Below are 13890 nucleotides of genomic sequence, written 5' to 3' on the forward strand. Positions count from 1 at the left end.
TCTGGGAATGCAGGGGGAAGGAAGCTGCTCCTCTGGGAATGCAGTGGGAAGGAAGATGCTCCTCTGGGAATGCAGGGGGCAAAGGCTGCTGTGCTGTTCCCAGGTCAGATTGGATCCAGGTAGGAATGTTTGGCTCCTCCCCTGGGCAGAGCATCTCCCCATGGATGATGAAATTTTCTGAGCCATGCAGGGACACTCAGTGGCCATGGACAGAAGATAATTAATAATTAATGGCCCATGAACAGCAGAGATCTCCTGGAGGGAGGATTGGCTGTGGAGAGATAAAGAAACTGCCCAAAGAACAGCAGAGAGCTGCCCCAGCTCTGACAGATGGGGACAGAACACACACCCACATTTCTGACCTAAGATAGGAGGGAAATTATAAGCAAAACCTTGAAGTTATTACATTTTTGGTGGCACCTGGCCTAGTGGAAGGTGTCCCTGCCCATGGCAGGGGGTTGGAACAAGGTGGGATTTAAGGTCCCTTCCAAGCGAAACCATTCTGGGATTCCAGAATCAAGAATCTAATGAAGAACAGGGACAGATTTCCTGCTGATGGGGAACCACTAGAGAAGCCATACCCTAATATTTAACAGAATTAGGGCACTAAAAATATTTAAAGATAAAATCAACAGATTTCCTGTATCTCTCCTTTAACACAGTGCCATTCCAATCCTGTTTCACCAATACAATTCTCACCATAAAGTGTTAAAGTATTTAGATTTTAGAATGAAATTAATTGCTTTTTCAATCACTTTTTATCATTATTCTTTCTTTCCCTTTAGGGCTTTGTTTTTAATGTCAAAAAGTAATTTTCAACCACCAAAGCTAAAGGAAAAAGCAAAATGGTAGGTGGAGCTCCTTCCTTTGATCCATATTTTATCGGAATTACAGGATCCTTAAGATCCCTTGCAACCCAAACCATTCTAAGATTTTATAGAGAAAGGGAGAAAAAATATTTGTTATTATTGAAGAAGAGACCCTTCTTTGGTGCTCTTTGTATGTTCTAGAAGACAAATCTATCCTTTCCCTTTAATTCCTGTCATGGGGCACTTGCCCTTGTCGTTAGGACAGGTAATGGTTTAATCCTTTCCTGCTTTCTTTACCCTGTGAGAAATTCCTGGTGTCATTCTTGGCTTGTTTTCTGTACCAAAATGTTTTCTGTGCAAGTTTCATGAATCAAATGTGCTTTTTCCTTATTTTGTTAATTTGGAAATGAAATTATTCAAAAATGATGTGAGATGGCTGCACAATATTTTACTTTATCACGCCCTCTTGTAATCTGCTTAAAATCAATAATAGCTTGAAAAATTCAACATAAACTCTCTTTTTCTTTAAGGTCAGCAACATTCCATAATTTTGTTAAAATAGCACTTACGAAAAATCCAAAGAAGAGACCGACAGCAGACAGACTTCTCTCTGTAAGTGATTTGGGACCTTTGGTGACCTCAGGAAGGGACCTTTGCTTCAAAATGAGGGACAGATTAGTAGGAAACCAAAGGGAAACCATTTACTTTACTCTTATAACTCAGGTGGTGAAATCTGAAGGGAAAACAGGTAGATCAGCTGTTAGCAAGTGGATTTTGTTCAGTATTTTTACACAGTTTTTACAGTTTTTGGCCAAGAAATTGGCTTCATGTTCTTAACCTTGGCCTTCCTACAAGTGGCTGCCTCGGCCTTGCTGATGTGTAGAAGTTGGACTTTCCTGACTCCCAAAAATTTCAGCATCTCCTGATGTATCTGTGCTTTCCCAAGCTCTGAACAACTGCTGTAAAAAATGAAGTTCAAGCGTAATTATTTGTTTGACTCAAGTTTAATTTGCAAGTGGCCCAGAATGTGGTGTTTCCATATTGATGTTCTGAGAAAATCCAGCAGTAAAGAGTCACTAAAACAACAGTGAGCTTCCAGAAAGCACAGAAAAAAAATCAGCAACTCTACTGAATGTTTATTACTGAAAGTTAGCTATTAATTGCATATTAAAACTTCTTTTTTTGTGGTTTTTCCTGTGGTTACAGCACAGCTTTGTAGGGCAGCCTGGTCTCTCCAGGTCTTTAGCAGTTGAGCTGTTGGACAAAGTCAACAACCCCGAGAACCACACCCACTACGGGGAAGTCGACGATGACGATTTTGAGGTGAGAACATCTTTTTTATTCTCTGCTTTTTGTTCAAACTGGCACTTCCAATGGCCTTGCTTTGCTTTGGGGATTTAAAACTGCAAAAAACTAAACTAAAAAAAAACCCTAAAACTCACCTGTCCCTGCCATCCCTGCAGCCTCACTCCGTGATCCGCCACACCATCCGCTCCACCAACAGGAACATCCGGGCAGAGAGAACAGCATCAGAGATCAACTGTGAGTGCTGTGATAGGCAGAAATGTGCTTTTAGATCTACAATAATTTGGAGTAATTATTGTTGAAGATTGCTTCTTCTCCAGGGTTTGCTTCCCCTTTTTTGGGGGGTGATTTGACTGTGGTGTCGTTTCCCAAAAATCTCTTTTCATTTGGGAAGCAAATTCTGGAGAAGCAGCATGTGAATCTTCAACAATAATTATTCAAAACTAAAATTAACATTAATATTAATAAACTACTCTGATAGTAGTTTATTTAATTAGTTTATTTATTTACTTTTACTATTTAGTTTATTTACTCTGATGGATGTAAGCTGAAATGCTGAGGGTAGAAATGGTTTCATCTGCAGGTTTGATCAAAAGCCTTTGGTAGCAGCAATACTGGTAGCTCCATCACACTCTGGGAAATTTGCTCTTGAAGAGCCTTTTCCTCCTCTTTCACATGCATTTCAAAGTGACAAGTGGTTAAATAGTTACATTTTTGTGACTCAGTATTTGCTTTTGGCCTTTCTTGTGGGTTTCATATTTGCAAATTCAAGCACTCAAACAATGAGGCTGGTAGTGAAGTGCTGCTCATTTGAGAGGCAAATTCAGAGTTGTGTACACAATATTTACATCTGTTCTTACCTGCATTTCACTGCACTGAAAGGATCCCAGGGCAAGATTGTGTGTATTAATTATGAAATTATTCTATTTTGTAGTTGATAAGCTGCAGTTTGAGCCCCCTCTACGGAAAGAAACAGAAGCTCGGGATGAAATGGTAAGGGCAAGTTTGGTATAAATAAAATAAGTTTTATATATTAAAGCCACAGAATCTTCAATATTTTCTGGTTCAACCCTTATCAACTTGTTGGAAAAACATTTTTAAAATTCCCTAAATGACCTTTACTGGATTTTTCACCATCAGTTTTTGTTTTCCTGTTACTTATTGCTGCTTGATCTGGACATTACACCATTTCCAGGTGCTGCTTTTAACTTTAAGAAGAAAATAGGTTATCAATAATTGCTTTATAGATAGTAAGATGTTATTTCTCTTTGAAATTTAATTTTACTGCTTGTGAATTTTTCTAAGGTGGGGGATCCCTCAGGCCTCTTTGTGTGTGATGGATATGGTAATTTAGGATACTTTAGTTTGATGGGGGGAAATAAAATGACAATTTCTGCATCTTCAGGTTGTGGCAGCTGGCAGTGACTTTTCTTCACATTGGAATCCTTTTGTTGATGGAAGCAACAAGTAAGTACAGATAAAACCAACTTTTATTTTTGTGACTTATTATGAAAGTGAAAGAAAAATGAGTTATGTTAGAAAAATCAAACCATAAGCCCTGATCCACTTGCATATTGCTAAATTAAGGAGATGTTACTCAGTGTGCAGCCCTCCTTCAATTCTCTTGCAGAGTGACTTTTAATCTCTTTTAACCACCACCAGTAGCTTGTTTTAAGTTTGTAGGTGGGAAGTGAAGTGCAAATGCATGGCCAGGACAGTGACATAACACAGCCACAGTGAATTTCCTGCAGCAGAGCTGAGTTCAGGATCCTGCTCTGGCCTCACACTTCTCTACTGAGCTGTGGCTGTGGTCGTGACATCCTGTGACGAAACCTGAGCACAGCCCTGAACTCCAGAAAGGGAAGGAGAAACCAGTTCTGAATGTTGAGTTTTACCAAGCTCAATAACACTGCACCACTCCTGCTGCTGTGGGGTAATTTATAACCCAGCCATGGAGTGTTTTGGGGTGAAATGTTGTGGGGAAAAATGTGTTTGTAGCTGCTTTCCCTGGGATAAAGCAGGCCTGAAGTACAGGAGCACAACTCTCTCCAAGTTAGGACTGATTTTTTTAGAGGTGTACCTTCCTTTTGCTGCTAAAAAGTGGATTCTGCCTTTAAAGGATTTGCAGTCAGGAGTGTGGAGGTTCAGATGTAGGCAGAGATGATATCTGGGCTCAGATCATTGCTCAGCTCAAAGAGCCTGTTTCCCATCTTTATTTGGAACTCAGCAGCAGACAGTGAATTTCTCTGGCTTTTTTTCCTGCAGATGAAAATCTTGCATAAGCTGTCAGCTGACATTACAGCCCCCTGGAAAGCTGGGGGAGACTGCCAGCATTTGAGCCTTTTTAAGCATCCTGGTTTTCCTGCTCCCAGTCTTGTTGGATCAGGAGTTTGGGGGCTCTGGGACTGAACTTTGGGGGGCTCTGGCTCTCTCCCCTCCCTGTGCCCTGGGTCTGTCTGTGTGACCCTGCTGAGCTGTGCAGTGAAGCCTTGCTGGGAGCGCTGGGTTTTCTGCAGCCAGCTGCAGTCTGTGGGCTCCAGGAGCAGGGAGGGAAGCTCCTCCTGGCACAGGGACTCAGGGATTTGATCCTGTCCTGTGGCTTTGTCTGTGCTGAAGCTGCAGCAAACATTCCCAGGGCTGTAAATCAATGGATAGGTACAGATTCATTGGCAAGGAGGGCAGGGACTGCAGTCCTGGATGCTGGATCTGTGCTGCTCTCTTGGAAACCACTTCCAGTTGGAAAGATAAACAGGAAATGCATAACTCCTCTGTCCCAGCAGTTGTGAGTAATCCCTGGGATGTGCAGAGAGGATGTGTGCTTGGGGCTCCTTGCTTTTCATGCCCTTTGGCTTTTTTCAGAGTGGATGCTGAGGGATATCTTTGATTGAGGAATTATTTGACTGGAAATGGGAACAGCAGAATGCGTACCTGGTGATTGAACTGGTTCCTTCTGTTTTTAAATTACTTTTGTAAAAATGTCCTGCTTTGTGGAGGTGTTTCTTTATTGATGTTTTCACAGAATCACAGAAAGGTTTGGGTTGGAAGGGACCTTAAGACCCATCCAATTCCACCCCCTGCCATGGGCAGGGACCTTCCACCATCCCAGGCTGCTCCAAGCCCTGTCCAGCCTGGCCTTGGGCACTTCCAGGGATCCAGGGGCAGCCACAGCTGCTCTGGGCAACAAGAACCTTTCAAAAATAAAGACTTTTTCTCCTTTAAATTTTTTTATCATTCCTATTGGCAACTGTCTGCTGCTTTCCCTCAGAAGTGACTTGCAGGGATATTTCACATTAATCCAAATTTGGCTGGGTTTTCCTGGTCATTGCTCTTTAAAGACACAGCCTGAAAATTGCCATTTTGCAAAATTTTATCAGGGTGTTTTTTTATTGGTTTTTTTTTTTTTTTTTCCTTAAAGGTTATATTTTCAGTGCTGCTTTGATCCTCTAGTCACAACTTTTTTTTTTTTTTTTTTGTCCCTGGAGTAGCTTTGAAACAAAAATCCTCACTGTAGAGGGAAACAATCTGGGTCTTTTGTGCATATGTATAAATAAGGAAACTCCCCTTTAAAGGCTTTTCTTCATTTGCCTCCCAGTAACTTCCTCTGCTCTTTTTCTCTCTTTTTATATTGTACTGTTGTTAGACATTTCAACAATATTTGAAATTCCAGGTAGGGAAGTGAAAACTGATGATGTGGAGGACAGATCCAGTGATTTTTAGGGGATAAGGAGAAGGACAGGACCTTAGAGAGTGGAACTTAGTGCAGAGAATTATTTGTTTTGGAAAGGGCTGGGAGATGCTTGTTGTGAAACTCAGTGACATCAGGGATGGGTTGAGTTGCACGTGTCGACCTCAGAGCTGAGCTCTTAATTTTATAAACATTCTGCCTTAGGGGACTGCTCACAAAATTTGGAGATGGGAGTGAAGATGTTGAAGAGTGAGTGGATCTCCTTCCTGTACACTTGCTCTGCTCCAAAGCCTCTTCCCTCAAAATGCTGCAGGAGGCTTTACCACTCGCCCACTGAGGGCTGGCTGCTCTCTTGGCTCCTTCCCTGATCCTCAGGAGAAATCCCAAAGCTCTGCTTCCTCCCCTGCTCTCCTTCCTGAGTTATCTGAGTCCCTGTGGAAGTGCCTGACACATAAAAGCAGATTTTATGGTGATGAATCCATGAGCAAGGCCTGGCTGTGGCAGGATGATCCTGCAAAGCTCGAGTGTCCCAATGTTTGTCTGATCCCAAAGCAAGGCTGAATACTGGAATCCCAGAATCCCAGAATGGTTTGGTTGGAAGGGACATTAAAAATCATCTTGTTCCATCCCCTGCCATGGGCAGGGGCACATTCCACTATCCCAGGTTGTTCCAAGCCCTGTCCAGCCTGGCCTTGGGCACTTCCAGGGATCCAGGGCAGCCACAGCTTCTCTGGGCACCCTGTGCCAGGGCTTCCCACCCTCACAGGGAAGATTTTCTTCCTAATATCTCACTTAAATCTACCCTTTTCCAGCTTAAAAGCATTCCCCCTTGTCCTATCACTCCAGGTCCTTGTCTAAAGTCCCTCCAGCCTGAGATCCAGCCCTTGAATTGATTTACAAACTTCAAATATCCTTCCCTGCAGATTGCTCTGTAACATTGGTATTTATGAATAAACAGGAGTTTATTAAAAACCAACACTTCTAACGAGATTAATGAGCTTCTCCCCTGCTCTTGCATTTCTGGTTTAACCCTGCGTGTGCAAAGCTCTGCTCTGCCTTTCCTGTGCCTCTGGTTCATCTTATGTCCAGTCCTCAAGGAGTTCTGGGTTAGGTTTAACTCACACAACTCTGCCCTTCTCATTGCAGATCAACACTAAAGCGAGCTGGGCCACCCCCACTGCCTCCCAAGGTGAGAAATGTGGGATTTAAGGGATGCAGCCAGACTGGGATGGCCTCTTGTTCTGCATTCTGCCTGTGATACTCCATCAGAGAGGAAGCTCTGAAATTTTTCTGCTCTCAGATGTTTATAGAGCCACAGATCTCCTGAGCTGGAAGAGATCCACAGGGATCAGCCAGTGCAGCTCCTGGCTCTGCACAAGCCCCCAGCAATCCCACCCTGGGCATCCCTGGCAGCTCCTGGAGCTCTGGCAGCCTCAGGCCGTGCCCATTCCCTGGGGAGCCTGGGCAGTGCCAGCACCTCTGGGGGAAGAACCTTTCCTGAAATCCTCCATGACACAGCTCCAACCCTTCCCTCAGGTCCTGTCCATGCTCACCAGGGAGCTTTTTGTCTTTCTTATATTGTGGTGCCCAAAATCACACACACATTTCAAAAGCTGATATATTTTTTTTATAGCTGCAGTCTGACTGAAATTCAGCTTGTCTGATGTTTGTTCTTCCCAGCTGCCATTCCCAGTTCCTCACATTTCCCCTCTTTGGTTCCTTGCAGCCGAGGATGAACAGTTACCCCGAGGAAAACCTCCCTGATGACAACAGATGCCAGACCATAAAACACTTCCCAGAGTCCCAGAGCAGAGCCCCAGCAGCCCACAGGAGACAGAGCATCCCAGTTTGTGGGCCCCAAGCAGATTCCTGCCCCGTGGGGATGACCAGCAGCATCAGCAGCCCTGGACTGCTCACAGCCAGATACAGCGACCTGGGTAAATGCCTCACCTGTCCTAAAGCTGCCTGGCACCTTGGAAAAGGAATGGCTTCCAGAGCCAGCTGTTCCCAGTAGATAATAGCTTCAAACAAGCTGGTCAGGTGGTGAAGTTCTCTTTTTTCCATGTGTGGTTCTTATTAGAGCCATGGTGGGAATGTTCTTCCCAAAACAAGGACACTCAGCCAGTCAGTGCCATTACTGTGTTGCCTGCAGGAAAAGGAGAAAAACAGTGATTGTGTGGGGAGGACCTTGCCACAGGAGAAAAACAATGATTGTGTGGGGAGGAACTTGCCACAGCTTTGTTCCCAGTGGGATTTGTCCCAGGAACTGTTTGGATAACGGGAAGTGTGCAACTCAGCGTGGACACTGTGCTGGGAAGGGTTCAGCTCCCTGAGATGTGGCTGTGCAATGTCAGAGCTCACTCCTCCACTGCAGCTCAGCGCAGGGGAGAAGAGATTTTCTATTTCACTGTGTCAAATAAGCTGCAAACCACGTCTGGGCTTCTTTTCAGGCAATGGGAATGGGATGCTGAAACACATTGAGGAGAATGCAGAAGGACCTGGACAAATCCCTCAGCTGCCACGGAAAAAGGAGAAGAGAGATTTCCCTGTAGGTATTGGGACTCTGGGACCGATGTCACTGTCGTGTCCTCAAGCTGAGCAGTGCACAGGAGGGGTTTTATGATCTTTCTTTCTTCCCACAGAAACCAGCAATCAATGGTTTGCCTCCGACTCCGAAGGTGCTGGTAAGAAATCCATGTGCACTGGGAATTCTGGAAACCTCTCTCTGGTGTGGAACGAGGCACCAGCTCACTTGGGGGATTTTCTGCACCTCACAGCCAGTTCCTTCTCCAGTGCTGAGTCCACAAGATTTGTTTCCACATTTTAAAACCTTCCTGTCACTGTTCATTCAGGATATGAAGGGTTGGAGGCTTCCCTGGCTCCCTGAGTTGTGATCTCCAGTGGCAGCCCCTGCTTAGGCAGAGAAATGGGAAAAGGTTGAATGATGACAGGGTTTTGCCTTTTCTCCCTTCTTGTCATAATACAAGCACACAGTATTCATATGCTTTATATTCAGTAAATAATAATCAATTTTCAGATAATACAGAATAATTCAGATTGGAAAAGCCTTCTAAGATCACCGAGTCCAACCATTCCCCCAGCACTGCCAAGGCCACCACTGAGCCATGTCCCCAGTGTCACATCCACAGGGAATGAAATCCCTCCAGGGTGTATTTTTCTTACCCAGTAGGTGCCTAAAGTTGTTATGCCATTTTAAGCCCTCTTTGCATTTTTGAATGTCCATTAATTCAAATTAAAAGGTGTGAAAGGCAGTGTGTGCTCAGTGTGTGTGAGTGGCCAGGAAATCAACTCTTCACACTCTATATTTGTTTCAGGTTTCAGTTTTGGTGTCTTTCAGATGGGAGCCTGTTTTTCCAAAGTCTTTGATGGTTGTCCTTTGAAGATTAATTGTGCAACTTCGTGGATACATCCAGATACTAAAGGTGAAGTTATGTTAGGTTTGGTGTTGGGCTTGGGAAAGAAAACAATTCGTTATTTTAGGTTTGCATTTGAAACTTCCCAAAGTGGAAAGAGAATAAATAAGGTATTATTATTGTATATATATTATATTATTATAAATTATATTATAGTATTATATGCTATATTATAATTATATATAATATTATTCTACATTATTAAATGTTATATATTACTAATATTATATATAATTTGTATAAATTAATATAATAAATTATTTTGATTTTTCAGATCAGTACATCATCTTTGGCACAGAAGAAGGGATCTACACTCTGAATTTGAATGAACTTCATGAAGCAACCATGGAACAGGTGAGTTCTGGAGGGTTGAACACACAGAACAGATTTGGGAATATTGTGGAGCAATGCAGTTTGGCCCTGGAGGGAGAAGGTGGATACCAGGCTCTGGGGCTTAAATGATTCCCATCAAAGCCAATAAGGAAAACCTGAAACTTATTTTTGTTCCCTAACCTACCTGTATTTTTTAGTTGCTGCTTGTTAAATCTTCCATCTCCTTGGAGAACAATTCCCTGCCCCTTCTCCCTCCATCCCATCCCCACTAGATGGCACATTGCAGCTCCTTGGATGCAAAGCCCTCAGTCCTTTAATTCACCTGCTCTTCTTATCCTCAATAAGTTTTCCTGGGCTTTCCAACCCTTTCCAAAACCATTTCATGCAGTCACGGTCTTAAATCTGGTGTTTCAGAGTCAGCATGTTCTTGGAATCTCATTCCTTGTGTGTTTTCCTGAATTATGTCATCTGACTGTCTTCTCTGGGCTTTTCCACGTGCTTTTTTATGTCCCAGTGAAAGGCTGGCTGTGCCAGTGGTGGGTAGGGAGAACATTCAGTGCACTTCAAAGTTTCCTTTTCCATGAGAGCATTCCCACCTGGCAGAGGTCAGGTGTGACCACCTGAAACCCCACAGGCTTCTGCCACACCACTTGTTCCCACATTTCCTTTTATCCATTTGCTGCTTTCTCCCCTCCAAATGCACATTCTGAACTGCTTCTCTAAATTTTAATTCTGGTTGCATCTTCCAGAGTGCTTCCTCTCTGCCCCAGGTAAATATCTCCCAGTTGCAGGAGGATCTTTTTTATTCCATTTGTAGTTTTTCAGTGGAAACACTGAATAAACCCAAAGCTATTCTATTAAACAAAAGATTGCTGGGAGATACTCAGGGTTTGTGTCCAACCAGTTGGATCTGTTCTTTCCACACTTTCTCCTACACCTATATTCTTACTTTGCACATGGGAGTGGCACATGGGACAAAGTGTTCTGGAATCATGGAATGGTTTGGGATGGAAGGGGACTTAAATCCCATCCAGTTCCACCCCTGCCATGGGCAGGAACATCTTGCACCATCCCAGGCTGCCCCAAGCCTGGCTTTGGACACTTATTCCAGTATTCCATGGTCTGTCTGTGCAGGGCTAAGTAAGGATCCAAAACAGGGAATAAACAGGAAGATGGGATTTTCTCCAGTGTGGATCCCTGCAGGAATGGTGAAATGGAGAAAATCCCAGCTAAAGATTCCTGTAGGTTTCTATTAATATAATTATTTCCTTTCTTTCCCCAGTTATTTCCTCGAAAGTGCACCTGGCTGTACGTTATCAACAACACCTTGATGTCCCTGTCAGGTGAGTGCCAATACAAGGAAATTATTACATCCAGAAATAAACAGGAACATTTAAAGTCATGATTGAGTGCAGTGTATGTGCTCAGTCTGGAGAGGAGAAGCTCCAGGGAGAGCTCAGAGCCCCTGGCAGGGCCTGGAGGGGCTCCAGGAGAGCTGGAGAGGGACTGGGGACAAGGATGGAGGGACAGGACCCAGGGAATGGCTCCCAGTGCCAGAGGCAGGGATGGATGGGAGATTGGGAATTGGGAATTCCTGGCTGGGCTGGAATTGCCAGAGCAGCTGTGGCTGCCCCTGGATCCCTGGCAGTGCCCAAGGCCAGGCTGGACACTGGGGCTGGAGCAGCCTGGGATGGTGGGAGGTATCCCTGCCATGGCCGGGGTGGGATGGGATGGGATTTCAGGTCCCTTCCAACCCAAACCACTCTGGGATTCCATGGTTCTAAAACAAAACCTGAGTCCCTTTGAAGCAGAACGAGGTGGCTTTCAAGTACTGCTGCCTGGGCAATCAGTTGTCCTGGAATAGAGCATTCCAGACAGGAATGAGGCACTGTGCCATGGAGGCTGAGGGTGGGACTGTGCTTTCAAACATGCAGGATTTATGTAGCACTTGTCTTGGTTTGTCAATGAGAAAATATTTTAAAATATTTTAAAATATAATTTATAATTATTTATTTACTATATTATTATATACTATATAATATTGTAGATATACTATACACTATATATTATTTATTTATTATAATTTACTGTTGTTTTGTAATTACAGCCTTTAAAAACGTTTGTATAAAACTAACTGTAATGAAATGAGCTCTGATCTTCTTTATATTCATTATTATTTTTATCTTGGTTTCTTTTTCTTCATATCTGGACTTGACCTACCTGACACCTGTTTGCAGAAGGTAATTTTTGCATTTTCCTGAACATTGCAGTTCTATGCTGGAGGAGTGGCTGAGATGTCAAATGTGCTTTTCTCTCTTACAGGGAAAACATTCCAGCTCTACTCCCATAATTTAATAGCTTTGTTTGAACAAGCCAAAAAAACAGGATTAGCTGCTCATATTCAAACCCACAGATTTCCTGACAAAATACTACCAAGGTACAAACTTTCATTGGAATTAGCCATAAATTGTGTTGGTAATGTTGAGTTTGTGTGTGAAGGGCCTGACATCTGTTATTGATGCATTTTTTGGTGATTATTATTCCAGGAAATTTGCCTTAACAACTAAGATCCCTGACACAAAAGGATGCCACAAATGCTGTATAGGTGAGCAGACAAATCCAGCTTTGCCATTTATTGCCCTGCCCTTTGTCCTTGGATGTGGCATGCCTGAAATAATTTCTTATTAATAAACTTAAAGAGTTCTTTGTTCAGAAAAAAGGCTGAGGGAATTGGAGTAGTTCAGCCTGGAGATATTCCAGAGTGACCTAATAATTGGGGCATTTCAGTGCCTGAAGGAGCTGCAGGAAAGATGGAGAGGAAATGTTGCCAAGGGATGGAGTGCCAGGCCAAGGGGGAATGGTAAAATGGGATTTTGGGATGAAATCCCTCCCAGACCCGTGGCACATCCCTAACAGCCTTTCTGCTTTCTCACCTTGGCTCAAAGTGTGACCCAGGTCCAACTTGTAGTGAGAAAAATCTGAATATTTTCCACCAGGAAAGGATCAGTAGGAATAAAAATTTTGGCAACCTGCAGAGGGCAGAGCCTTAAAGTGAAGTTTGAAGGGCACAGGAAGAGTTAAAGCTTGGGAAGTTGTGGATTTGTTCTTTCCTTTCCCTGGTGCTGTTTGAAATCAGAATCTTGGAATTATCAAAGCTGGAAAAGCCCTCTGAGATCATCCATCCATTCCCTCATCACTGTGCCACTGTGCCCAAGTGCCACATCTGCAGATGTACCTTTGCACCCCTAAAATAGAAATAGAAATATTGTAAATATAAATATTAAATACAAATATTAAGCCTATAATGTATATTATATATTAAACTGTAGAAATATTATAAATATATCAATATATTTATATGAATAGTTATATATAAATATTATATAATATATATATAAATATTATAGATACCAATCTTATAAATATAGCTATCAATATAAAGCTGCACGCTTGGAAATCCTGTTCAGCTCATCTAAAGTGCCCACAACAACCACATTTACAAATAATTCCTGAAATCAGGCAGCTCCTGTGTCCAGCTGAGCTTAAAAAACCAGCCCCAGACCCTGTCTCATGTGTTTCATGAGCTGTCAGAGCTCCCCAGGAGTTTCCCACCTTCCCTGCCTGGGAATTTATCCCAATCCCAGCCTGACCCCACAGCCCCACTGCAGCTTTTCCACCCACTCAGCCTCTGGACTGGGACTCAGGAATGCAACTGGTTGTTAATTCAAGCTGTAATTGAATTTATCTGGAATGTGGCACAATGTTGATACACTGTGGATGTTGGAATGGGAAGCCAGAAGGCAACAAGTGGGAAACTGATGGCACAAAATGGGCTTTAAGGTCCCTTCCAAGCCTAATCAAGCCATGATATTGTTTTATAATGCTGTTTCTTAACTTGGTTTTTGTGGTTTGGTTTTTTTTTTCAGGTATGAATTGAACTTGCAGGGCTTTAAAATCACTGATTCCTGTTTTTTTTTTTTTTATTTTCTGTAGTACGAAATCCATACACAGGCCACAAGTACCTGTGTGGTGCACTGCAGTCAGGAATTGTTCTGCTCCAGTGGTATGAGCCAATGCAGAAATTCATGTTGATAAAGGTAAGCATTTCCTTTGAGTTAAATAATTACACAGTTGCTGAAAGAACCTTTGCAGAGTTTGGGGTGGAAAGTGCACCCCGGGCTGGTGCCTGGGTGGGTTGTGAGCCCTTGAAAATCTGGCTGGGCACATTTTGACTCAGCAAATCTGTGACTGAAGTAATTTCAGTAATAAAAAACTCATTGAAATGCTGGGTCAAGCCCAGCACTGGCAATAACAGACCACGATC

The 13890-nt window shown here is 43.1% G+C and overlaps 1 protein-coding gene across 2 annotated transcripts in view; it reads left to right on the forward strand.

The window, feature by feature from the left end:
• MAP4K5 (mitogen-activated protein kinase kinase kinase kinase 5) overlaps positions 1-13890 on the forward strand; it is a 57430-nt gene that overhangs the window by 36944 nt on the left and 6596 nt on the right. The window contains exons 10-26 of one of the 2 annotated variants that reach the window (XM_077783873.2): positions 786-848; positions 1340-1421; positions 2016-2132; positions 2273-2351; positions 3049-3107; positions 3520-3581; positions 6004-6048; positions 6946-6988; positions 7526-7736; positions 8250-8347; positions 8442-8483; positions 9158-9242; positions 9508-9587; positions 10849-10909; positions 11889-12003; positions 12113-12171; positions 13560-13663. In XM_077783873.2, coding sequence (XP_077639999.2) covers positions 786-848; positions 1340-1421; positions 2016-2132; positions 2273-2351; positions 3049-3107; positions 3520-3581; positions 6004-6048; positions 6946-6988; positions 7526-7736; positions 8250-8347; positions 8442-8483; positions 9158-9242; positions 9508-9587; positions 10849-10909; positions 11889-12003; positions 12113-12171; positions 13560-13663 — 1405 coding nt within the window. The remainder of the gene's footprint in view (positions 1-785; positions 849-1339; positions 1422-2015; positions 2133-2272; positions 2352-3048; positions 3108-3519; positions 3582-6003; positions 6049-6945; positions 6989-7525; positions 7737-8249; positions 8348-8441; positions 8484-9157; positions 9243-9507; positions 9588-10848; positions 10910-11888; positions 12004-12112; positions 12172-13559; positions 13664-13890) is intronic. The other variant, XM_085581052.1, reaches the window with a different exon arrangement.

The sequence above is a fragment of the Lonchura striata genome, chromosome 5 (assembly GCF_050655825.1).
Source record: "Lonchura striata isolate lonStrDom1 chromosome 5, ASM5065582v1, whole genome shotgun sequence".
Taxonomy (NCBI): Eukaryota; Metazoa; Chordata; class Aves; order Passeriformes; family Estrildidae; genus Lonchura; species Lonchura striata.